The sequence below is a fragment of the Coregonus clupeaformis genome, chromosome 35 (assembly GCF_020615455.1).
Source record: "Coregonus clupeaformis isolate EN_2021a chromosome 35, ASM2061545v1, whole genome shotgun sequence".
Lineage (NCBI taxonomy): Eukaryota > Metazoa > Chordata > Actinopteri > Salmoniformes > Salmonidae > Coregonus > Coregonus clupeaformis.
This window is the reverse complement of record NC_059226.1, coordinates 31,453,612-31,481,371: the sequence shown is the minus strand read 5'-3', so window position 1 is coordinate 31,481,371 and position 27,760 is coordinate 31,453,612. Positions and strand designations below refer to the sequence as shown.

The 27,760-nt window shown below is 44.1% G+C and overlaps 1 protein-coding gene across 1 annotated transcript in view; it reads left to right on the top strand.

Moving 5' to 3' along the window:
* The window catches only part of LOC121551465 (protein kinase C alpha type-like), a 207,497-nt gene that overhangs the window by 63,598 nt on the left and 116,139 nt on the right, over nucleotides 1-27,760 (top strand). The window contains exon 3 of the mRNA XM_045211001.1: nucleotides 18,187-18,269. Coding sequence (XP_045066936.1) covers nucleotides 18,187-18,269 — 83 coding nt within the window. The remainder of the gene's footprint in view (nucleotides 1-18,186; nucleotides 18,270-27,760) is intronic.

Genomic DNA, 27,760 nt, shown 5'->3' with positions numbered 1-27,760 from the left:
TTTAAAGTGACCAGTGTTCAATGCCTATGTACATAGGGCAGCAGTCTCTAAGGTCTCTAAGGTGCAGGAGTGTATGTGACAATAAAACGTATATCTATATATTTTTTGCAGTTGGAAAATAGATAGGCCAATCTTGCTTACAGCTGTCCAGTCCAGTCACATCAGTGCAGATGAAGGAGAGGAAGGATGATAGAGGGGTAGGAGAGGAAGGATGATAGAGGGGTAGGAGAGGAAGGATGATAGAGGGGTATGAGAGGAGGGAGAAATTATGCCACTTAATCCCACTCAGGGTGCAGTGAGGTCAAATCAAATCAAATCAAATCTAATCAAATTGTATTGGCCACATGCGCCGAATACAACAGGTGCAGACATTACAGTGAAATGCTTACTTACAGCCCTTAACCAACAGTGCATTTCTTTTTAACAAAAAAAGTAAAAATAAAACAACAACAAAAAAAGTGTTGAGAGAAAAAAAGAGCAGAAGTAAAATAAAATAACAGTAGGGAGGCTATATATACAGGGGGGTACCGGTGCAGAGTCAATGTGCGGGGGCACCGGCTAGTTGAGGTAGTTTAAGTAATATGTACATGTGAGTAGAGTTAAAGTGACTATGCATAAATAATTAACAGAGTAGCAGCAGCGTAAAAGGATGGGGTGGGGGGCAGTGCAAATAGTCCGGGTAGCCATGATTAGCTGTTCAGGAGTCTTATGGCTTGGGGGTAGAAGCTGTTGAGAAGTCTTTTGGACCTAGACTTGGCACTCCGGTACCGCTTGCCGTGCGGTAGCAGAGAGAACAGTCTATGACTAGGGTGGCTGGAGTCTTTGACAATTTTGAGGGCCTTCCTCTGACACCGCCTGGTATAGAGGTCCTGGATGGCAGGAAGCTTGGCCCCAGTGATGTACTGGGCCATACGCACTACCCTCTGTAGTGCCTTGCGGTCGGAGGCCAAGCAGTTGCCATACCAGGCGGTGATGCAACCAGTCAGGATGCTCTCGATGGTGCAGCTGTAGAATTTTTTTGAGGATCTGAGGACCCATGCCAAATCTTTTCAGTCTCCTGAGGGGGAATAGGCTTTGTCGTGCCCTCTTCACGACTGTCTTGGTGTGTTTGGACCATGATAGTTCGTTGGTGATGTGGACACCAAGGAACTTGAAGCTCTCAACCTGTTCCACTACAGCCCCGTCGATGAGAATGGGGGCGTGCTCAGTCCTCTTTTTTTTCCTGTAGTCCACAATCATCTCCTTTGTCTTGGTCACGTTGAGGGAGAGGTTGTTGTCCTGGCACCACACGGCCAGGTCTCTGACCTCCTCCCTATAGGCTGTCTCATCGTTGTCGGTGATCAGGCCTACCACTGTTGTGTCGTCGGCAAACTTAATGATGGTGTTGGAGTCGTGCCTGGCCATGCAGTCATGGGTGAACAGGGAGTACAGGAGGGGACTGAGCACGCACCCCTGAGGGGCCCCCGTGTTGAGGATCAGTGTGGCAGATGTGTTGTTACCTACCATTACCACCTGGGGGCGGCCCGTCAGGAAGTCCAGGATCCAGTTGCAGAGGGAGGTGTTTAGTCCCAGGATCCTTAGCTTAGTGATGAGCTTAGAGGGCACTATGGTGTTGAATGCTGAGCTGTAGTCAATGAATAGCATTCTCACGTAGGTGTTCCTCTTGTCCAGGTGGGAAAGGGCAGTGTGGAGTGCAATAGAGATTGCATCATCTGTGGATCTGTTGGGGCGGTATGCAAATTGGAGTGGGTCTAGGGTTTCTGGGATAATGCTGTTGATGTGAGCCATGACCAGCCTTTCAAAGCACTTCATGGCTACAGACGTCAGTGCTATGGGTCGGTAGTCATTTAGGCAGGTTATCTTAGAGTCCTTGGGCACGGGGACTATCGTGGTCTGCTTGAAACATGTTGGTATTACAGACTCAGTCAGGGACATGTTGAAAATGTCAGTGAAGACACTTGCCAGTTGGTCAGCACATGCTCGGAGTACACGTCCTGGTAATCCGTCTGGCCCTGCGGCCTTGTGAATGTTGACCTGCTTAAAAGTCTTACTCACATCGGCTACGGAGAGTGTGATCACATAGTCATCCGGAACAGCTGGTGCTCTCATGCATGCTTCAGTGTTGCTTGCCTCGAAGCGAGCATAGAAGTGGTTTAGCTCGTCTGGTAGGCTTGTGTCACTGGGCAGCTCGCGGCTGTGCTTCCCTTTGTAGTCTGTAATAGTTTTCAAGCCCTGCCACATCCGACGAGCGTCAGAGCCAGTGTAGTACGATTCAATCTTAGTCCTGTATTGACTCTTTGCCTGTTTGATGGTTCGTCGGAGGGCATAGCGGGATTTCTTATAAGCGTCCGGGTTAGAGTCCCGCTCCTTGAAAGCGGCAGCTCTACCCTTTAGCTCAGTGCGGATGTTTCCTGTAATCCATGGCTTCTGGTTGGGGTATGTACGTACGGTCACTGTGGGGACGACATCATCGATGCACTTATTGATGAAGCCAGTGACTGATGTGGTGTACTCCTCAATGCTGTCTGAAGAATCCCGGAACATGTTCCAGTCTGTGCTAGCAAAACGGTCCTGTAGCTTAGCATCTGCGTCATCTGACCACTTTTTTATTAACCGAGTCACCGGTGCTTCCTGCTTTAGTTTTTGCTTATAAGCAGGAATCAGGAGGATAGAGTTATGGTCAGATTTGCCAAATGGAGGGCGAGGGAGAGCTTTGTATGCGTCTCTGTGTGTGGAGTAAAGGTGGTCCAGAGTTTTTTTTCCTCTGGTTGCACTTTTAACATGCTGGTAGAAATTAGGTAGAATGGATTTAAGTTTCCCTGCATTAAAGTCCCCGGCCACTAGGAGCGCTGCATCTGGATGAGCATTTTCCTGTTGATTTATCTATATCATTCAGTGCAATCTTAATGCCAGCATTGGTTTGTGGTGGTAAATAGACAGCTATGAAAAATATAGATGAAAACTCTCTTGGTAAATAGTGTGGTCTACAGCTTATCATAAGATACTCTACCTCAGGCGAGCAAAACCTCGAGACTTCCTTAGTATTTGATTTTGTGCACCAGCTGTTGTTGACAAATATACACAGACCGCCACCCCTTGTCTTACCGGAGTCAGCCGTTCTATCCTGCCGATGTAGCGTATAGCCCGCTAGCTGTATGTTATCCATGTCGTCGTTCAGCCACGACTCGGTGAAACATAATAGTTTTTAATGTCCCGTTGGTAGGATAACCGTAATCTTAAGTCATCCAGTTTGTTCTCCAATGATTGAAGATTGGCTAATAGGATTGATGGGAGCGGCAGTTTACTTGCTCGCCGTCGGATCCTTACAAGGCACCCCGACCTACGTCCACGATATCTCCGTCTCTTCCTCATGCGAATGACGGGGATTTGGGCCTTGTCGGGTATCTGTATGATATCCTTCGCGGCCGCCTCGTTGAAGAAAAAATCTTCGTCCAATACGAGGTGAGTAATCGCTGTCCTGATATCCAGAAGCTCTTTTTGGTTATAAGAGACGATGGCAGAAACATTATGTACAAAATAAATTACAAATAACGCGGAAAAACACACATAATAGTACAATTGGTTAGAGGGCTATAAAATGGCAGCCATCCTCTCTTGGCCGTCCATCCCCCAGGATCTCTTGGGAGAGCAGAAGGTTCTGGGTCGCCTGCTCCATGGCTTGGGGAAGTCCCTGTCTGTCATGCATACCACTGGCAGAGGTCAAAGGTCACTTCCTGTCAATCAGGGACCTCAGTGGTACAGTGGTTATGAGCAGGACAGTCAGCACAGAACATATACTGTACACACACACACACACACACACACACACAATTTCTAAACAATTCCAACAAAGGGTGGAGTCAATAAAGAACTTGACAGATATGACACCATAACATGCAGTTTGATACAGCTGACATCACACTTTTGACACGCACACTTCTGACAGAAAACAAACAAACAAAGCAACACTTCAGAGTGGACCAGTAGAGGGCCTGACACAGAGGGCCTGACACAGAGGGCCTGACACAGAGGGCCTGACACAGAGGGCCTGACACAGGCATATTGTGTTGTGTTGTGCAGTTCGCAAAACTTGTTTAATTTGGTTTCTCTCAAGAGTGTCTGTCTATTTTTTCGCCTTTGGAATAGGGCCAATGTAACGCATTTAGCTTACAAAGGCTTCAATTCATTGGAATTATGCAGTAGTGTGCACAGTAACAAAGTGTGGTTGTCATGAGTCAGGACATTTTGGAACTAATACAAGCACTTTGCCCTTTTTTGTTTTGGCTTCAAGTCAAATACTTAAAGATGCACTATACAGAAATTGCTCTGCCATTTCCTGGTTGCTAAAATGTTAATAGTTTGCCTAATTTCAGTTTATGTGACAAAACAAGCAAGTATAGTGTAGAGAATCATTGTACCATCGAAACCGCTGTGTTTGAAGCTGGTGTACAAAACCGAAAGTAAAAGACGCAAAAACTAAACTTAAGCATGGGAAGCATAGAAATAGTGCACCTATAACATATCTACCACTTCTTAGACTTGCTTTCAATGAGAATGACAGATCTATAACTAAAATGTCTATGTGAATTTGGTAGGGTCGCCCATTGTTACAGATTGCAGCATTATTTTCAGTCCATTCCATTCTCTGGTCTACTAATTGTAGTGTTGAGTGTTAGGAGACTGACGAGGGAGGCTGCCAGTGCTTAAAGTCAGAGCCCTGTGTAGAGGATAAATGGATGGTGTAACAGGCTGGTCGGTAAACAATAGGCTGACTGGGTTTCTCTCCCAGGACATTCGAGCCACATCAAAGTTTGAAGACAACTTGACACAGAGGAATAGTGTAGTTCACAGTCTAGTTTAGAGTGTATCCTAGTTCTCTACATGTGCCTCTACCAGAGTTACTGTGTAGGTATCTCTCCCCTTCTTTCTTGCTCTCTTTCTCTCTCTCTCTCTCTCTCTCTCTCTCTCTCTCTCTCTCTCTCTCTCTCTCTCTCTCTCTCTCTCTCTCTCTCTCTCTCTCTCTCTCTCTCTCTCTCTCTCTCTCTCTCTCTCTCTCTCTCTCTCTCTCTCTCTCTCTCTCTCTCTCTCTCTCTCTCCCTGACATGAGTCCCCACCTTTTCTCTTTTCCTTTTACCTTAATGAATAGACCTGTCAGAGATACAATATGAAACGATAGACTGATTTGACACTATCCGTCCCATGTGTGTGCGTTCATACTGGCATGTGTGTGTGTTTGAGCGTGTGTGAGACTCATATGTAAACCAGAGGAAGCAGTAACACTGGCTGCCCAGCCATACTGTACAGTATGTTGATGACTGATGATTCTGAATCTACTTTCTTTTCCTTTTTTTTTCACACCTAAGAAAAAGTGACAGTACAGAAAACGGGTAAAAACAGTTTGCAGGTGAGTTTGAAACCCAAAAGGGCTGATATGAAAACCACACCACCAAAACCAATATACAAATATAAGTGGAAAAAAAAGTTTGTTCAATCAGTTAAACAAAGCATAATAATTATAATTGTACATGATATACTCAGTATAGAAGAAAAAACATGTTTGATTATGTGTGTGTGTGTGTGTGTGTGTGTGTGTGTGTGTGTGTGTGTGTGTGTGTGTGTGTGTGTGTGAGAAAGTTAGGCTACATGGAGGAGACTACTGGGTAGTTTGGTTCATCAAGCTGACCCCTGACCCCTAGTCTACTACTGGGTAGTTTGGTTAATCAGGCTGACCCCTAGTCTACTACTGGGTAGTTTGGTTAATCAGGCTGACCCCTAGTCTACTACTGGGTAGTTTGGTTAATCAGGCTGACCCCTAGTCTACTACTGGGTAGTTTGGTTAATCAGACTGACCCCTAGTCTACTACTGGGTAGTTTGGTTCATCAAGCTGACCCCTGACCCCTAGTCTACTACTGGGTAGTTTGGTTAATCAGGCTGACCCCTAGTCTACTACTGGGTAGTTTGGTTAATCAGGCTGACCCCTAGTCTACTACTGGGTAGTTTGGTTAATCAGGCTGACCCCTAGTCTACTACTGGGTAGTTTGGTTCATCAAGCTGACCCCTGACCCCTAGTCTACTACTGGGTAGTTTGGTTAATCAGGCTGACCCCTAGTCTACTACTGGGTAGTTTGGTTAATCAGGCTGACCCCTAGTCTACTACTGGGTAGTTTGGTTAATCAGACTGACCCCTAGTCTACTACTGGGTAGTTTGGTTCATCAAGCTGACCCCTGACCCCTAGTCTACTACTGGGTAGTTTGGTTCATCAAGCTGACCCCTGACCCCTAGTCTACTACTGGGTAGTTTGGTTCATCAAGCTGACCCCTGACCCCTAGTCTACTACTGGGTAGCTTGGTTCATCAGGCTCACCCCTAGTCTACGCTTGAAGTTATTGAGGGATGATGTTTTGTCAATGTGAAGATAGGAATTCCAGAGTATGGAACCTCTGTATCTGATAGAGAATTGACAATGTGAAGTGTGGCAGTGAGGAGGGTGAAGGTTATCGCAGTGTCTTGTGTTGTAAGCAGACTCCACATCGGGATGATTATAAAAAATGTCTCATTAAATATCATCAATCAACATCTTTAAAGCGCTCAGAATTACTTTTGTTAAATATTCTACATTTAATGCTACCATCCATTCCCACCGGATCCAGTATCTCAGAAACAGCTGTCCTCCTGGGCTTTCCACGCACTAAAGTGTCTAGGGTTTCCCGAAAAGGGCAAACAAAAAACATCCAGTCAGCGGCAGTGCTGTGGGCAAAAACAGCTTGTTGATGAGAGAGGTCGAAGGAGAATGGCAAGAATCGTGCGAGCTAACAGGCGGGCCACAAACAGATAAATAACGGCGCAGTACAACAGTGGTGTGCAGAACGGCATCTCGGAACGCACAACTCGTCAATCCTTGTCACGATTGGGCTATTGCAGCAGACGACCACACCAGGTTCCACTCATATCAGCTAAAAACAAGAAGAAGCGCTCCAGTGGGCATGCGATCACCAACACTGGACAATTAAGGAGTGGAAAAACATTGCCTGGCATCATGCTGATTGCAGAGTCAGGATTTGGCGTAAGCAGCATTAGTCAATGGACCCATCCTGTCAGTATCGGGTGGCCGATAGACACATCCAATTACCACTTTTTTACCCCACAAAGTTGAACAGGAGAGAATTTCTATGGAAAGCGATTCAACATCAATATTATCAGATGTAAGTGTGATGTCCTCTCTTACAAAGAATGTAAGACTTTTATGAACAAATATGGACACACCTCCCCCACTCTTAATGTTCTCCAGTGGTGAACAGCATTATAAGGAGACATGTCATAAAGCATTGTTGTCTCTTCAGTTAACCATGTTTCTGAAAGGGCAATAATGGAATATTCATATCTTAGAGAATACAGATAATGAACAAGGTAGTCATGGTTTTAAGGAAGACTGTAAATGTTCAAATGAACGGTAGAGAATAAGCTTGTTTTGGAATTAGACTGCTATACAGGTTGTTAAATTGTTTAACATTATAATAATCACCTAATAGACTCCTGGAAATTGTAATCTGGATCAACACAGTCCTTATATTTATCATTAGCTTCATTAATACACTATATATACAAAAGTATGTGGACACCCCTTCAAATTAGTGGATTTGGCTATTTCAGCCACACTCGTTGCTGACTGATGTATAAAATTGAGCACACAGCCATGCTATCTCCATAGACAAAAATTGGCAGTAGAACGGCCTTATTGAAGAGCTCAGTGACTTTCAACGTGGCACCGTCATAGGATATCACCTTTCCAACAAGTCAGTTCGTCAAATTTCTGCCCTGCTAGAGCTGCCCCGGTCAACTGTAAGTGCTGTTATTGTGAAGTGGAAACATCTAGGAGCAACAACGGCTCAGCTGCGAAGTGGTATGCCACACAAGCTCACAGAACGGGACCGCCGAGTGCTGAAGCTTGTAGTGCGTAAAAATCGTCTGTCCTCGGTTGCAACACTCACTACCGAGTTCCAAACTGCCTCTGGAAGCAACATCAGCACAAGAACTGTTAGGCGGGAGCTTCATGAAATGGGTTTCCATGGCCGAGCAGCCGCACACAAGCCTAAGATCACCATGTACAATGCCAAGTGTCGGCTGGCATGGTGTAAAGCTCAGGAGCAGTGGAAATGCTTTCTCTGGACTGATGAATCACGCTTCACCATTTGGAAGTCTGACGGACGAATCTGGGTTTGGCGGATGCCAGGAGAACGCTACCTGCCCCAATGCATAATGCCAACTGTAAAGTTTGGTGGAGGAGGAATAATGGTGTGGGGCTAGGCCCCTTAAATCTTAACGCTACATCCTACAATGACATTCTAGATGACTCTGTGCTTCCATCTTTGTGGCAACAGTTTGGGGAAGGCCCTTTCCTGTTTCAGCATGACAATGCCCCCGTGCACAAAGCGAGGTCCATACAGAAATGGTTTGTCGAGATCTGTGTGGAAGAACTTAACTGGCCTGCACAGAGCCCTGACCTCAACCCCATCGAACACCTTTGGGATGAATTGGAACGCCGACTGCGAGCCAGGCCTAATTGCCCAACATCAGTGTACGACCTTACTAATGCTCTTGTGGCTGAATAGAAGCAAGTCCCCGCAGCAATGTTCCAACATCTAGTGGAAAGCCTTCCCAGAAGAGTAGAGGCTGTTATAGAAGCAAAGGGGGGACCATCTCCATATTAATGCCCATGATTTTGGAATGAGATGTTCGACGAGCAGGTGTCCACATACTTTCGGTCATGTAGTGTATGAAATGGATTAAAGACCAGGTTATCAGGGTTGACATCCCCTCCTCTCTATCTCTCCATAGCTGATATCTGAGAGGCTATGGTCTACTGCATCCAAGAGAAAGCACCGGAGCACCGGAATTCCATAACTACCAGAATGGCCATGACGGTCATTTTGACTGTTGATATTTAAATTGTGTAAATATTCCATAATAAATAATAAATTGCAAAATAAATGCATTGATTATGTTAAAATAAATCATAAGAAACCTCAGGATACCAAATGTACATTTTAATCAGTCAGAAAACCTATTGATTGTTCCAGAAGTGCATATAATGTAAATAGGTTCTAAAATAAGAAAATACTGTATTTTCTGACATAAGAAAATAGTTGCCTGCAAAGCTAATGGCAAATCCAAACTACACTTAAACTATATTGAAAGTAATTTCACACATATAATAATAGATGTGGCCTAAAGACACGATTAAATGTACAATAGTCTGATTGGTGACAATATTATCAATTGAATGAAGAGACTGATGACCAACGCAGCGTGCATTGACAAAGAAGCAAGGAGTTTACCAATAGCATTTTTTCAAATAATCCTACAGAGGTCCGTGCAGACCAGATGTTTTGATTGCTATACCCTAACGGAAAGAGCAGATTCCAAGGTTTCTAATGAACCTAGTTTACAAACACACTCAAAATGAGAAAAATATAACTTTTTCCACGCATTCCTCATGTGAGTACTGGCGGCAATCAGCAATAGCCATTTGGAAAAAATATATTTTCTATTTTATTCTGTTATATTCCATTATATTCCTACTGTAAAGTATATGTGTGTTGACTGTGGTATGGCAGGGGAATATAAGCATGTGATGTCAGCCAAAGGATATAATGGAGCCTCGGCTATTCTTTTCTTTTGAAATAAATTGCCTTAGTATCATGTTTTTATGACCTTCTTAAATGATAATATTAATGGATTTCTTTATGATTGTGTATAGTAAATGGATTTATTAGACTGGTGGCTATTGGTAGGATACTCGCCGAGGCCCGGCTATTCTAGCCTACTGTTAAATATGCTCATTTTGATTCTCATGGCGCTTTGAGGAAGAGATTCTGAAGTTTTTGTCTTTTATTATATTTATTTTTTGAAGTACTGCTGAAGTGTAAAATACACATATTTAGGAAAAGTCAGGGACAGGTGGGTTCAAGGTTGTTATTGAAGTGAAGTTTCAACAAAATGTAACACAGTCAGATTGACCGTCTTGGCGGTTCTAGGGTTAAAACGCTGAGTTCTCTATCGGGCTCTCTGTCTCTCTGATAGTCTGTGTGACACTCATAAAATGGAGAGAGTGTGTTCTAAGTCCTGGGAGGTATATTGTTGTGTGTGTATTTCTAGTCCACCAGTAGATGCTCAACAAACAGTCAATAGCCTATTGACCAGGAAAACCTATGTCCACACCTGTTGCACCAGTTCAGTTCACCACACTCTGACCTCTACAGCATAATCCACTGATTAACACACAAAGTGTTTATTTTTCTCTATTTTCTCCACAGTCCCTGTGTATTAGTTCTGCCTCTCCAGAACAGACAGACACCCTGACATTTATTCCCCTCTCCCTGTATTGGTTTCCTTCCTAGTCAGCAGCTCAGATCAAAGGGCTATTAGAGCTCTGCTGCTTGTGATCTGCTGTCTGTCTGTCTGTCTGTCAGGATCAGGATGGATGAGAGCTGTCTGGAGGCATGGAGGAGTCAGTCCAACACTGCAGGTGTCCTCTTATCTGCCCCTGTGAGACACTGAGGGTGATATTGTTCTGTAATCTCATTAAACGTGTACCGCAGATTTCCAATCTCTCTAGATTAGCCCTGATAATCCACACTTCAGATGGAATCACAGGATGGAGCAGAGGGAGGTGGGAATAATATTGCCCTAGACTGTGCATTTGTATTTATTATGGATCCCCATTAACTCATGCCAAGGCAGCATCTACTCTTCCTGGGGTTTATTAAGGAGCCCCATTAGTTCCTGCCAAGGCAGTAGCTACTCTTCCTGGGGTCCAGCAACATTAAGGCAAAATATTCCATGACATTACATTTCACAACACTTTACACAACACATAAAGTGTGTTCCCTCAGGCCACTACTCTACTATCACATATCTACAATACAAAATCCATGTGTACGTGTGTGACACACTTTTACATAAACACACATTCAAAGACAATGCATGCACACACACATACTGTACAGAGACACGCACACACACACAGAGAAGCACATGCACACACACACATGCACACAGAGAGAGAGCGAGAGACACGTGCGGGCACACACACAGCGCAAGGGTTTTGTAAGCCGCTTTGTGCAACTGAAGCCCCTTATCTATGTGATTATGGAATTATCTTCAGGAAACAAAGGCCATAGTAATGAATCATACCACCTCATGACGCTCCGCCGCTGCCTGTGTCTCACTATAACACTGCTGCTGTGTTACAGTATTATTATCAACTACCTCCTCTGATAGGACTCCATCAAAGTGGACTAACTCCAAGGAAAGTACTTGATTTGCTTATCATTTATGCATGTTTTCCAATTGACATGAACATTGTCCTTTTCCACCTGTAACCTTCAGGCATCCTTTTGTGTGTGTGTGTGTGCATGCGTTTGAGCGTGCCTTCTACGTGAGTGTGTGTGTGTGACTGTGTGTGTGGGTGTGTGTGAGAGCTAATTAAGCCCTGTGAGACTGACATTGTCTGAGCCATCGGAGAGGAGAAGGAGGAGGAGAAGGAGTAGAAGGAGGAGGAGGAGGAGGAGGAGGAGGAGGAGGATGAGGAGGAGGAGGAGGAGGAGGAGGAGGAGTTGGTCACAGGCTTAATACCCCTGAATCATCCTCCAGCTCACCCACAAGGTCTCAACTCCTTGTTTGTATGTGTGTGTGTTTGATGGAGGGTGGGGGGGTCACAACAAAATATGGCAGGGATTATATTGTGACATATAGATACATTCTCTCTAAACTAAACTGTGTGTGCGTGCGTGTGTGTGTGAGTCTCATCTCCCTGTCTTCAGTCAGGCAGTGTACATCTGATAGGCTGATCCCAGAGGTTTAACACAGGCCAACGCTGCTCTGACTGAGGTTTATCCTTCGCTTCAGCAGAATGTTACTGCTCACAGCTTAACATCCTCACTAAACTCTGAACTCAGATCAGTTTAGAGTTACTGCTCAGAGCTAAGTACCCTGTGTTACAACAGAACTGAGATCAGTGTAAAGCAGTGTTCCCAGAGGTTGGTGCACTCTAGTTCTAACACATTTGGTTCACCTTGAGCTAAGAGAGCTTGGATGGTACAAAATCATGCACACCTTTTTATTTATTTTAATTTAATTTTAATTTCACCTTTATTTAACCAGGTAAGCCAGTTGAGAACAAGTTCTCATTTACAACTGCGACCTGGCCAAGATAAAGCAAAGCAGTGCGATAAAAACAACAACACAGAGTTACATATGGGGTAAAAAAAACATAAAGTCAAAAAATACAACAGAAAATATATATACAGTGTGTGCAAATGTAGCAAGTTATGGAGGTAAGGCAATAAATAGGCTATAGTGCAAAATAATTACAATTAGTATTAACACTGGAATGCTAGATGTGCAAGAGATTATGTGCAAATAGAGATACTGGGGTGCAAATGAGCAAAATAAATAACAATATAGGGATGAGGTAGTTGGGTGGGCTAATTTCAGATGGGCTGTGTACAGGTGCAGTGATCGGTAAGGTGCTCTGACAACTGATGCTTAAAGTTAGTGAGGGAGATAAGAGTCTCCAGCTTCAGAGATTTTTGCAATTCGTTCCAGTCATTGGCAGCAGAGAACTGGAAGGAATGGCGGCCAAAGGAGGTGTTGGCTTTGGGGATGACCAGTGAGATATACCTGCTGGAGCGCATACTATGGGTGGGTGTTGCTATGCTGACCAATGAGCTAAGTTAAGGCGGGGATTTGCCTAGCAGGGATTTATAGATGGCCTGGAGCCAGTGGGTTTGACGACGAACATGTAGTGAGGACCAGCCAACAAGAGCGTACAGGTCACAGTGGTGGGTAGTGTATGGGGCTTTGGAGACAAAACGGATGGCACTGTGATAGACTACATCCAATTTGCTGAGTAGAGTGTTGGAGGCTATTTTGTAAATGACATCGCCGAAGTCAAGGATCGGTAGGATAGTCAGTTTTACGAGTGCATGTTTGGCAGCATGAGTGAAGGATGCTTTGTTGCGAAATAGGAAGCCGATTCTAGATTTAACTTTGGATTGGAGATTCTTAATGTGAGTCTGGAAGGAGAGTTTACAGTCTAACCAGACACCTAGGTATTTGTAGTTGTCCACATACTCTAGGTCAGACCCGTCGAGAGTAGTGATTCTAGTCGGGTGGGCGGGAGCCAGCAGCGTTCGATTGAAGAGCATGCATTTAGTTTTACTAGTGTTTAAGAGCAGTTAGAGGCTACTGAAGGAGTGTTGTATGGCATTGAAGCTCGTTTGGAGGTTTGTTAACACAGTGTCCAATGAAGGGCCAGATGTATACAAAATGGTGTCGTCTGCGTAGAGGTGGATCTGAGAGTCACCAGCAGCAAGAGCGACATCATTGATATACACGGAGAAAAGAGTCGGCCCAAGAATTGAACCCTGTGGCACCCCCATAGAGACTGCCATAGGTCCAGACAACAGGCCCTTCGATTTGACACATTGAACTCTATCTGAGAAGTAGTTGGTGTACCAGGCGAGGCAGTCATTTGAGAAACCAAGGCTATTTAGTCTGCCAATAAGAATGCAGTGGTTGACAGAGTCGAAAGCCTTGGCCAGGTCGATGAAGACGGCTGCACAGTACTGTCTATTATCGATCGCGGTTATAATATCGTTTAGGACCTTGAGCGTGGCTGAAGTGCACCCATGACCAGCTCGGAAACCGGATTGCATAGCGGAGAAGGTACGGTGGGATTCGAAATGGTCGGTGATCTGTTTGTTCACTTGGCTTTCAAATACTTTCGAAAGGCAGGGCAGGATGGATTGTGGGTCCCCAGGACCAGGTTTTATGAACACTGCTGTGTCTGTACCTCCTCTTGGTTATCCACCTGTTGTACATTGTTTCATGCAATGTTTATGGAGCACTTTGGGACACAAATATTACGGAACATTGATTACAAAAGCCCTTTATTAGCCTTGGAAGCTGTAGCTGTTGACTCTAAGCTTAGATCAGAGCCCCAGTGTTCTAACTCCAGGGTTACCCCACAGAGTGTTCCAGAGCGTTCTCTCATCTCCATGGTAGCTAGGCTACAACCATATCCACTGATATTTACCCTGCAAATATCACCCAAGAGAACAGCTGATCTGCATTCACACAGAAGAAGAAAGCCACACTCTGAATATCAGTCAAATTGGCAGTTAATTAGTAGAATAATACCTGGAGTCAGCACAAGCTGTGGAAATTGTTTTTGTGGGAGTAACATGGGATAATGGATGACAGAACCTGATAGATTGAGTGTGTGTGTGTGTGTGTGTGTGTGTGTGTGTGTGTGTGTGTGTGTGTGTGTGTGTGTGTGTGTGTGTTTGTCAGGGTTTCCGTTAGCCGGTAATAGCCAGCTTTTGTCCGATATTTATTTTTAGAGAAGCCGATAAATAAAATTGGCGTGGCCAATTGTCTGGGAGAAGAAGAAAAAGGTCCCATTGCAAAATAATACTTTTTAGCCTATTCATTGATGGAAATAACAGTCAATGTAAATACATTTGACTAGTCATGCTTATCGGTCTATAGGTTAATTTGCATAATTTAGTGGAATTAAATTGGCATATATTCTTTATGTATCTTATTTATCACACGCCTACAGCATACAGATACAGAGCCTTTGAGTGGAAAATCTGTCAGAGAGCATAAGAGCTGCTGCTGCAGCATCTTGTGGTGCTTTCAAGACAACTGGGAATACGAGGTCAAATCATGATGTCAGTGATCTTCAGGTCGGAAAGTCGGAGCTCTAGAAAGAGGCCCGAGTTCCCGAGTTGGAATTCCGAGTTGGATGACCGTTCAAAACTATTTTTCCCAGTCCCCAGTTTTGAACACAATGAAGTCGGAGATTTCAGAGTTCCCAGTTGTTTTGAACATGGCTTCAAACGGCAATGGAAGGCAGGCTTCATCAGCACGTCACACATCACTTTGCAATGAGCTGGAGGCAGTATGCATTTAGAAAACATATACAGTACTTAATGGTTTGAAACCTGAATGTTTTAATACATATTATGAGGTGTGTCTTATCTTGCTTCAAAGTAGCCTATTAGATCTCCTCTCTTTCTAAATTTCTAACATATATTTTCATATCTGTCACATGAAACCGCTCGCCTGTGCAGTGCCCTTTTGACAACGGTGTTTTCCTGCTAATTGCGTTATGGATGTAACATTCGTGCGTGGCCTACTACCTTGTGCACATTGCTGTGCTTTTAATGTGAAAAACATTTTAAGCAAAATGTTCTGATCTGTTGCATCACTCATTGCTTTTTAAAGTTGTTTAATGTAGCCTAGGCCTACTGGTTGGATGGATTTAGGATCTATCGTCCCACAGCTGTCCCAGAGTCTGTTTGGAATAGGGTATTTCTTTCTCAACAAGCTGACCAATAGAATAGGTAGCCAGAACTTTTCTACTATAGTAGATTGACATACGCTAGTGATTTTGCTGTTCGTTACTCATCTTGTTGGCTGAGGAAAAGTAAATGTGGACAGTTATTCTATGTTCGAAGTGCACATTAGAATTCAATAAGAATGACCGCACATTGTTGCATCCTCGACTTGCATGATTTCTGTCATTCTGAACACCGTGGGTGGATGCCCTAATCAGTGTTACGCACCCAATGTACATTTCTCAAATGTCCGGTAAATTAAAATGTTGCTGGTCAAATGTCCGGCGCCACATTTTCATAACTGAAACCCTGGTATGTGTGTGTGCATGTGTATTAGTATTTTATTAGGATCCCCGTTAGCTACTTCTAAAGCAGCAGCTACGCTTCCTGGGGTCCACACAAAACATAAAACATGACATAATACAGAACGCTAGGACAGAACTACATACTTTAAAAATAAGAATACACGCTTTCATACATTTATGCCTTCATAATCATGTGATTCATAGACGCTACTGAATGCAAGTGCAACAAATGAAAATGAAAATGCAATAAGGAAGTGAGTTGCAAATAGGCTGACACTTTTCGCTAAATTCTCCTGACGTGAATATAGCAACCTTGTTTTGCTAAATTCCCCTGACAGGAGTAAAGCTACCTTGTTTCTATAGTTACCACCCGTAATGGGTATCCTGGGGTAAAACATATACTTTTTACAGTTACCAGTGTGTGTGTATGTGTTTGTTTGTGTGTGTGCTTGCCTGCATGCACGTGTGCATGTGTATTATGCTCCTCATCACAGTAGTGGGATGTATTATGCTACTCCTCACAGTAGTGGGATGTGTTATGTTCCTCATCACAGTAGTGGGATGTGTTAGGTTCCTCATCACATTAGTGGGATGTGTTATGTTCCTCATCACATTAGTGGGATGTGTTATGTTCCTCATCACAGTAGTGGGATGTGTTATGTTCCTCATCACAGTAGTGGGATGTGTTATGTTCCTCATCACAGTAGTGGGATGTGTTATGTTCCTCATCACAGTAGTGGGATGTGTTATGTTCCTCATCACAGTAGTGGGATGTGTGTGAGTGTGTTCTCATCTCTGTGTTTACCTGATGTGGACATGACAAATGGAGGTGGTGACAGAGACTGAGCAGGAATAAATCACACTGGGTAATATTCGCTGAGCTTTTTATTTATGCTCTTGTTTCTGTACCTTTATTACTCAGGAAGAAGAATTCATCCTCTTTTCCCGTTCTCAGCAGAAACCAGCAGATTACCATGGAAACATCGTCTCTGATACATGCTGCACACTTATAGATTCAGATAGGATGACGATGATGATGGTGGTGGTGATGATGATGATGGTTGTGGTGGTAGTGATGATGATGGTTGTGGTGGTGATGATGATGATGGTGGTGGTGATGACGATGATGGTGGTGGTGATGATGATGTGTTGGTGGTGGTGATGATGATGTGTTGGTGGTGGTGATGATGATGATGATGATGTTGTGGTGGTGGTGATGATGATGGTTGTGGTGGTGATGATGATGATGATGATGATGATGATGATAATGATAATGATGATGATTGACTATCAGTCTCTCAATGTTGGAGAGCTCTGGGAATTGACTGAAGGCAGTTACCTCTGTTCCACTGCATACTGTATACCAGGACCCAGACACTAATATCACCCAGTCGTCCAATTACACAACAGCCTACAGATAGATACACAGTGCTAACTGCCAGAGATTAACTAATGGCATGCACACTCCGCAGTGACTGCTGTGCACAGGAATATACCTCATATTTTAGAAGTCATTCCCAAAACATTAATTATTGATTTGCTTGGTAATTGTCTTGCTTTTCCTCTTCTTTCTTTAAAAGGGGTATTGACTAGGTCTGTTGATCATCATCATGACTCCCACAGAACGTATGCACACACACACACACACACACACACACACACACACACACACATACACACACACACACACACTGTCTTGGTGGTAGAAAAGTAGAAGTGAGAGCCTTGGAGAGTGGCGGTTCATTACTTTGATCCAGTACAAGTGGTCCTCTGTAGCTCAGCTGGTAGAGCATGGCGCTTGTAACGCCAAGGTAGTGGGTTTGATCCCTGGGACCACCCATACACACAACAAATGTATGCACGCATGACTGTAAGTCACTTTGGATAAAAGCGTCTGCTAAATGGCATATTACAACCTGGCATCAAAATAACACATCTATACTATCTACCAACATACTGTACCATGTAGTCTCTTTTCTGACAAGTTTCTTCTACAGGAATTATTCATACTGTTATAACCATAGAGATATCTTTAATGCTGTGATTACGACCATCCATTTATTATGCATATGATGATCTCCATCATAGAGCTACAATGTATGAGTCACTTCAATGGTCTGAGCTCCCTAATGTTTTGACAGGTTAAGTATCGCTCTGGCAGGCAGTTTTTGAATGACTGCTGGCTGCAGCCTGGAGCTGGTGTATAGAGGATGACTGGATGACTGGATGACTGGACGGATGGTGTTTTGCTCAGGGCCTTCATTAATTACCCATTGTGTACAGTTTGGATGCTCTCCTAAAGCGGAGGAGGGTGAGGGTGGCTGGGGAAGGGGGGTGGGGAGAGTTGGTTATGGTGTGTGTGTGTGTATGTCGTTGTGTGTTTACATGTCATGTGCGTGTGTAAGAGAGAGAGATAGAGAAATGTTTGTGATTACTACTTAACTGTCCATGTCTCTTCTGCCCTCTCCAACAGTGTGCTGTTTTGTGGTCCACAAAAGGTGCCATGAGTTTGTCACCTTCTCCTGCCCTGGAGCCGACAAAGGCCCCGACACAGATGTGAGTTCCTGCTCTCTCTCTCTCTCTCTCTCTCTCTCTCTCTCTCTCTCTCTCTCTCTCTCTCTCTCTCTCTCTCTCTCTCTCTCTCTCTCTCTCTCTCTCTCTCTCTCTCTCTCTATTTCTCTTTCTCTTTCTCTTTGTGTTGTCATGATACCAGAATTTAGAGTTTGATACCGATACCAGAGGTTGATAGATAGAAGGAGACAGGGAAGAGACATATTCTGCGTACTCAAAAGGGTATTAGGGTGTCACTCAAATGTTGTGTGTAGCATGTGACTGACCATGACATGTAGAATGCAGCTCATCACTCAGTCTCCTTGAATAGCATGACACTTGTGCTATGCCACTCACCTGTAGCTAGCATGTAGTATGTAAGTGTCATGTCAATCATGTATAGGTAGCATGTGGCATGTAGTCAGTGTCATGTCAGTCAAACGTATCGTAGCTAGCATGTAGCATGTAGTCTGTGTCATGGCACTCACCACTCACATGTAGCTAACATGTAGTGTAGTCTGTCATGTCACTTACAGGTAGCTAGCATGTATCATTCAGTCATGTCTCCCTTGTAGCGTGCGACTCACCTGTGACGTGTAGCTTGTCTCCGCTGACTTCGATCTTGAGGAAGATGCGTCCTCTGCGCTCCGTGTGGTCTGTCCCACACAGGCTTGGCACGTTCATCACACACTGATTGTGCACATTCATGTCGCAGGCTGGACAAACACACACACAAACACATTGAGTATATAACAGGTTTAGGACCTGTTCTGGTGGAGCTCAGCTAACTGGTCATGGTGAACACACACTCACAAGTCTGCAAGTTATCTGCTAAGCAAGACCTAACGGTAGTGTTTCATATGTCATTTCTACAATAGTCCAGCCAGGTATTGGACAGAGCCTGCTCTCACTCTCTGTATCTCAGCTTCCCAGTTTCCCTCTCTCTCTCAATTCAATTTAAGGGCTTTATTGGCATGGGAAACGTATGTTAACATTGCCAATTCAAATGAAGTAGATAGTAAACAAAAGTGAAATAAACAATAAGCATTAACAGTAAAACATTACACTCAGAAGTTCCAAAAGATTAAAGACATTTCAAATGTCATATTATGTCTATATACAGTGTTGTAACAATGTGCAAATAGTTAAAGTACAAACGGGAAAATAAATAAACATAAATATGGGTTGTATTTAGATCTCTCGCTCTCTTGCTCTCTCTCTCTTGCTCTCTCTCTCTCTCTCTCTCTCTCTCTCTCTCTCTCTCTCTCTCTCTCTCTCTCTCTCTCTCCTCTATTCCCTAAGGGTAAATAAATAAACATAAATATGGGTTGTATTTAGATTCTCTCTCTCTCTCTCTCTCTCTCTCTCTCTCTCTCTCTCTCTCTCTCTCTCTCTCTCTCTCTCATTCCCTAAGGGTAAATAAATAAACATAAATATGGGTTGTATTTAGATCTCTCGCTCTCTTGCTCTCTCTCTCTTGCTCTCTCTCTCTCTCTCTCTCTCTCTCTCTCTCTCTCTCTCTCTCTCTCTCTCTCTCTCTCTCATTCCCTAAGGGTAAATAAATAAACATAAATATGGGTTGTATTTAGATCTCTCGCTCTCTTGCTCTCTCTCTCTTGCTCTCTCTCTCTCTCTCTCTCTCTCTCTCTCTCTCTCTCTCTCTCTCTCTCTCTCTCTCTCTCGCTCTCTCTCATTCCCTAAGGGTAAATAAATAAACATAAATATGGGTTGTATTTAGATTCTCTCTCTCTCTCTCTCTCTCTCTCTCTCTCTCTCTCTCTCTCTCTCTCTCATTCCCTAAGGGTAAATAAATAAACATAAATATGGGTTGTATTTAGATCTCTCGCTCTCTTGCTCTCTCTCTCTTGCTCTCTCTCTCTCTCTCTCTCTCTCTCTCTCTCTCTCTCTCTCTCTCTCTCTCTCTCCTCATTCCCTAAGGGTAAATAAATAAACATAAATATGGGTTGTATTTAGATCTCTCTCTCTCTCTCTCTCTCTCTCTCTCTCTCTCTCTCTCTCTCTCTCTCTCTCTCTCTCTCTCTCTCTCTCTCTCTCTCTCTCTCTCTCTCTCTCTCTCTCATTCCCTAAGGGTAAATAAATAAACATAAATATGGGTTGTATTTAGATCTCTCTCTCTCTCTCTCTCTCTCTCTCTCTCTCTCTCTCTCTCTCTCTCTCTCTCTCTCTCTCTCTCTCTCGCTCTCTCTCTCTTTCTATTTCTCTTTGTGTTGTCATGATACCAGAATTTAGAGTTTGATACCGATACCAAGTATCACGATAGGCCTATTCGATACCAAAACGATACCACTTCAAAAACAGAAAGCAGGGAGAATGTCTTTGGAGGAAGACTGTGAGAAAGCCAGTTCTGAATACTTTTTAAAAGGATATTCTACTCCAAAATTAATGAAAATAAAATAATGCTACACCATCTCGGTTTTGTTAATCCACATTTAGTTTTTTTTCAGGGTTTTTCAGGTTTTAGCTCTCAAAAGCTAATTAGTTCACAACAATGCTTAAACCACATCAGGAGACCACTTTTTGAGGCGTTTCTGTAGCGCTCATGTGATTGCAGAGTTACCGGAATCTTCAGTAATTTAGGTAATTAACAGAAAATCTATAGCAATCTATTGTAACTTTTGTAATTTATACTTTAATGCCTTTAAAAATATGTATTAATATATATTGTCCATTAATTGCTAGTAGATAGACCATATGGTTCAAGAGAAAATAGCCTAGTAATTTACTGGTAACCTTAGAAAGTTTCCAGTAATATAACCTCCCTTTGCAACCCTACGTGATACACATTTGGTAGAAGAACTGAAAGTAACAACAATTCTAATACCAAACCGTTTTTTATGTTATGGTATCGAAACAGTATCGACGGAACACCGTGCAATATTACTACTCTCTCTCTCTCTCTCTCTCTCTCTCTCTCTCTCTCTCTCTCTCTCTCTCTCTCTCTCTCTGTCTGTCTCTGTCTCTGTCTCTGTCTCTCGCTCTCTCTCTTTCTCTCTCTGTCTCATTCTCTCTCTTTCTCTCTCTCACACAAACAAACACACCTTACCTTGTGTAAGCAAGGAGGAGTCTATTGTAGCTGTCTTATTAGTAAACATCTCAAACTGACACAACACACACACTGACTTTGATCTTTCCAGCATCTCTCTGCAATCGCTGTATGACAAATCGCTTTGAAAACTGTCTCAAAATAACTGTGTGTAATGTAATGTTTGTGCTGTTTGTTTTAATGAGGGGGACCAATGTGCTAGCCAAACATAGGCCCTCCCCATCGTCCCTACACACACACAACCACACGCACGCACACACACCCACACAAACACACACACACACAGACATGCCAACAAGCTCTCACATTGCATGCACGCACGCATGCCACACACACACACACAGTCACAAAAAACACACACACATCCCCTTTCAGAGCCTGTTAGGGCATAGTGTTTCTTGATGGAGGGCAGCTCTGTTTAGGGTGTGTGTGACCCTGTACCTCTCTACTTCCCCCAGGCCTGTGTGTGTCCTTGGTTAGATAAGAGGCTCTGGTTTGTGGAAGGCAAGGACACCCGCAACGCTATGTTCTGCCTGGCTGTGTGTGTGTGTGTGGGTGTGTGCTTGTGTGTGTGTTTACGCTGTGACCATGATGATTATGATGATTATGTTTGTTTAGGGTGTGTTACTGTGGCTTGGCACGCATGCTGGAATACACACACACACACACACAAACATCCACTTAGAACACACACACACAGAGCAGTATAGACTACTGCAGGGTTCCCCAACTGGCGGCCCAAATAATTCCCACGCATTACAGAGAAATATACAGTATGTGATCCTATACAAATGTAAGCAAGGTTGAAAATTATTATGTTTTAGTCAAATGATATATCTGTTTGGACTTCTTGCGGTCAATTTGCAGTCCGACCCCCTGACCATTCGCTCAAGAAAAGATCGGCCCGTGGCTGAATCTAGTTGACGATCCCTGGCCTACTGTATGTAAACATCCCCTACACAAGCATCCCTCTGTCCCATGGGGGCAGTGCTGCTTGCTGCTTGTCCACACTTTGATCAGACACGTACAAACACAAACAAACACGCACAGCCAGCCAATTAGAAATGAGTGTTTGGGCTATCACAAATAGGGCTGGGACAATTACCGTATAATCATGTAACTGAGGATTACGGATGAAGACAGTCATCAAAATAAAATAACCATCATAACCATTTTAAAATGTTTTTTTTTTTTGTGGAAGGCGTCTTTTCCCTCTTTAGCATGCACACACAAAAACACACACACACACACACACACACACACATTAACACACACAGATTGTGCAAGCACACACAAAGACACACCCTGTTCCTTCACGTCTAAATGTGTCAGACATAAACACTGCTAATATGATTTGAGTGTGTGGATAATGACTTATGATGACCACTGTTTTCTTACTGAGTTGAACATTTTGTCCACTTGAACAACTTAGATTTGATGTTGTATTTTCTACACACACACACACACACACACACACACACACACACACACACACACACACACACACACACTGGTCCCCTTGTGCTGCTGGCTGTGAGTGTTCCCTCCTGTCAAGCCTGTCTAGGCCTGCCTGCCTGTGTCCTGCTGGCTCTGTGTACCCAGTCCAGCCTCTACCCAGTCACTGGGCACTGTTTAAACAGTACAGGGGACTTAGTGTTGCACAGGCGACAGCCCTGTCTGAATACTAAAATAGTGCAAGATGGTTGCTACTAGTGCTCACCACGGCTCAGACTGGTTTCCATCCCTCTTCATTTCTTCCTCTCCTCCTCTATTTCCTCTCCTCCTCTATTTCCTCTCCTCCTCTATTTCCTTATCTTCACTGATCTGGAAGGACCAGGATAGAGACTTGATACAGATGAAAGCAACATGACGGCGGTGAAGGAACAGTAACATGGTTGAGGTGAAGGAACAGTAACATGGTGGAGGTGAAGGAACAGTAACATGGTGGAGGTGAAGGAACAGTAACATGGTGGAGGTGAAAGAACAGTAACATGGTGGAGGTGAAGGACCAGTAACATGGTGGAGGTGAAGGTATAGTAACATGGTGGAGGTGAAGGAACAGTAACATGGTGGAGGTGAAGGAACAGTAACATGACAGAGGTGAAGGAACAGTAACATGACAGAGGTGCAAGAACAGTAACATGGTGGAGGTGAAGGAACAGTAACATGACAGAGGTGAAGGAACAGTAACATGGTGGAGGTGAAGGAACAGTAACATGACAGAGGTGAAGGAACAGTAACATGGTGGAGGTGAAGGAACAGTAACATGGTGGAGGTGAAGGAACAGTAACATGGTGGAGGTGAAGGAACAGTAACATGACAGGGGTGAAGGAACAGTAACATGACAGAGGTGAAGGAGCAGTAACATGGTGGAGGTGAAGGAACAGTAACATGACAGAGGTGAAGGAACAGTAACATGACAGAGGTGAAGGAACAGTAACATGGTGGAGGTGAAGGAACAGTAACATGACAGAGGTGAAGGAACAGTAACATGGGGAGGTGAAGGAACAGTAACATGGTGGAGGTGAAGGAACAGTAACATGGTGGAGGTGAAGGAACAGTAACATGGTGGAGGTGAAGGACCAGTAACATGGTGGAGGTGAAGGTATAGTAACATGGTGGAGGTGAAGGAACAGTAACATGGTGGAGGTGAAGGAACAGTAACATGACAGAGGTGAAGGAACAGTAACATGACAGAGGTGAAGGAGCAGTAACATGGTGGAGGTGAAGGAACAGTAACATGGTGGAGGTGAAGGAACAGTAACATGGTGGAGGTGAAGGAACAGTAACATGACAGAGGTGAAGGAACAGTAACATGACAGAGGTGAAGGAACAGTAACATGGTGGAGGTGAAGGAACAGTAACATGGTGGAGGTGAAGGAACAGTAACATGTTGGAGGTGAAGGAACAGTAACATGGTGGAGGTGAAGGAAAAGTAACATGGTGGAGGTGAAGGAACAGTAACATCGTGGAGATGAAGGAACAGTAACATGGTGAAGGAACAGTAACATGGTGGAGATGAAGGAACAGTAACATGGTGGAGGTGAAGGAACAGTAACATGGTGGAGGTGAAGGAACAGTAACATGTTGTAGGTGAAGGAACAGTAACATGGTGGAGGTGAAGGAACAGTAACATGTTGGAGGTGAAGGAAAAGTAACATGGTTGAGGTGAAGGAACAGTAAAATGGTGGAGATGAAGGAACAGTAACATGGTGGAGGTGAAGGAACAGTAACATGGTGGAGGTGAAGGAACAGTAACATGGTGGAGGTGAAGGAACAGTAACATGGTGGAGGTGAAGGAACAGTAACATGACCGAGGTGAAGGAACAGTAACATGACAGAGGTGAAGGAACAGTAACATGACGGAGGTGAAGGAACAGTAACATGGTGGAGGTGAAGGAACAGTAACACGGTGGAGGTGAAGGAACAGTAACATGGTGGAGGTGAAGGAACAGTAACATGGTGGAGGTGAAGGAACAGTAACATTACGGAGGTGAAGGACCAGTAACATGGTGGAGGTGAAGGTATAGTAACATGGTGGAGGTGAAGGAACAGTAACATGGTGGAGGTGAAGGAACAGTAACATGACAGAGGTGAAGGAACAGTAACATGACAGAGGTGAAGGAGCAGTAACATGGTGGAGGTGAAGGAACAGTAACATGGTGGAGGTGAAGGAACAGTAACATGGTGGAGGTGAAGGAACAGTAACATGACAGAGGTGAAGGAACAGTAACATGACAGAGGTGAAGGAACAGTAACATGGTGGAGGTGAAGGAACAGTAACATGGTGGAGGTGAAGGAACAGTAACATGGTGGAGGTGAAGGAACAGTAACATGGTGGAGGTGAAGGAAAAGTAACATGGTGGAGGTGAAGGAACAGTAACATCGTGGAGATGAAGGAACAGTAACATGGTGAAGGAACAGTAACATGGTGGAGATGAAGGAACAGTAACATGGTGGAGGTGAAGGAACAGTAACATGGTGGAGGTGAAGGAACAGTAACATGTTGTAGGTGAAGGAACAGTAACATGGTGGAGGTGAAGGAACAGTAACATGTTGGAGGTGAAGGAACAGTAACATGGTGGAGGTGAAGGAAAAGTAACATGGTGGAGGTGAAGGAACAGTAACATGACAGAGGTGAAGGAAAAGTAACATGACAGAGGTGAAGGAACAGTAACATGGTGGAGGTGAAGGAACAGTAACATGGTGGAGGTGAAGGAACAGTAACATGTTGTAGGTGAAGGAACAGTAACATGGTGGAGGTGAAGGAACAGTAACATGTTGGAGGTGAAGGAAAAGTAACATGGTTGAGGTGAAGGAACAGTAAAATGGTGGAGATGAAGGAACAGTAACATGGTGGAGGTGAAGGAACAGTAACATGGTGGAGGTGAAGGAACAGTAACATGGTGGAGGTGAAGGAACAGTAACATGGTGGAGGTGAAGGAACAGTAACATGACCGAGGTGAAGGAACAGTAACATGACAGAGGTGAAGGAACAGTAACATGACGGAGGTGAAGGAACAGTAACATGGTGGAGGTGAAGGAACAGTAACACGGTGGAGGTGAAGGAACAGTAACATGGTGGAGGTGAAGGAACAGTAACATGGTGGAGGTGAAGGAACAGTAACATGGTGGAGGTGAAGGACCAGTAACATGGTGGAGGTGAAGGACCAGTAACATGGTGGAGGTGAAGGTATAGTAACATGGTGGAGGTGAAGGAACAGTAACATGGTGGAGGTGAAGGAACAGTAACATGGTGGAGGTGAAGGAACAGTAACATGACAGAGGTGAAGGAACAGTAACATGACAGAGGTGAAGGAACAGTAACATGGTGGAGGTGAAGGAACAGTAACATGGTGGAGGTGAAGGAACAGTAACATGGTGGAGGTGAAGGAACAGTAACATGACAGAGGTGAAGGAACAGTAACATGACAGAGGTAAAGGAACAGTAACATGGTGGAGGTGAAGGAACAGTAACATGGTGGAGGTGAAGGAACAGTAACATGGTGGAGGTGAAGGAAAAGTAACATGGTGGAGGTGAAGGAACAGTAACATCGTGGAGATGAAGGAACAGTAACATGGTGAAGGAACAGTAACATGGTGGAGATGAAGGAACAGTAACATGGTGGAGGTGAAGGAACAGTAACATGGTGGAGGTGAAGGAACAGTAACATGTTGTAGGTGAAGGAACAGTAACATGGTGGAGGTGAAGGAACAGTAACATGTTGGAGGTGAAGGAAAAGTAACATGGTTGAGGTGAAGGAACAGTAAAATGGTGGAGATGAAGGAACAATAACATGGTGGAGGTGAAGGAACAGTAACATGGTGGAGGTGAAGGAACAGTAACATGGTGGAGGTGAAGGAACAGTAACATGACCGAGGTGAAGGAACAGTAACATGACAGAGGTGAAGGAACAGTAACATGACGGAGGTGAAGGAACAGTAACATGGTGGAGGTGAAGGAACAGTAACACGGTGGAGGTGAAGGAACAGTAACATGGTGGAGGTGAAGGAACAGTAACATGGTGGAGGTGAAGGAACAGTAACATGACGGAGGTGAAGGAACAGTAACATGGTGGAGGTGAAGGAACAGTAACATGGTGGAGGTGAAGGACCAGTAACATGGTGGAGGTGAAGGTATAGTAACATGGTGGAGGTGAAGGAACAGTAACATGACGAAGGTGAAGAAACAATAACATGGTGGAGGTGAAGGAACAGTAACATGGTGGAGGTGAAGGAACAGTAACATGTTGGAGGTGAAGGAACAGTAACATGGTGGAGGTGAAGGAAAAGTAACATGGTGGAGGTGAAGGAAAAGTAACATGGTGGAGGTGAAGGAACAGTAACATGACAGAGGTGAAGGAACAGTAACATGGTGGAGGTGAAGGAACAGTAACATGGTGGAGGTGAAGGAACAGTAACATGGTGGAGGTGAAGGAACAGTAACATGACAGGGGTGAAGGAACAGTAACATGACAGAGGTGAAGGAGCAGTAACATGGTGGAGGTGAAGGAACAGTAACATGACAGAGGTGAAGGAACAGTAACATGACAGAGGTGAAGGAACAGTAACATGGTGGAGGTGAAGGAACAGTAACATGACAGAGGTGAAGGAACAGTAACATGGGGAGGTGAAGGAACAGTAACATGGTGGAGGTGAAGGAACAGTAACATGGTGGAGGTGAAGGACCAGTAACATGGTGGAGGTGAAGGTATAGTAACATGGTGGAGGTGAAGGAACAGTAACATGGTGGAGGTGAAGGAACAGTAACATGACAGAGGTGAAGGAACAGTAACATGAGAGAGGTGAAGGAACAGTAACATGGTGGAGGTGAAGGAACAGTAACATGGTGGAGGTGAAGGAACAGTAACATGGTGGAGGTGAAGGAACAGTAACATGACAGAGGTGAAGGAACAGTAACATGACAGAGGTG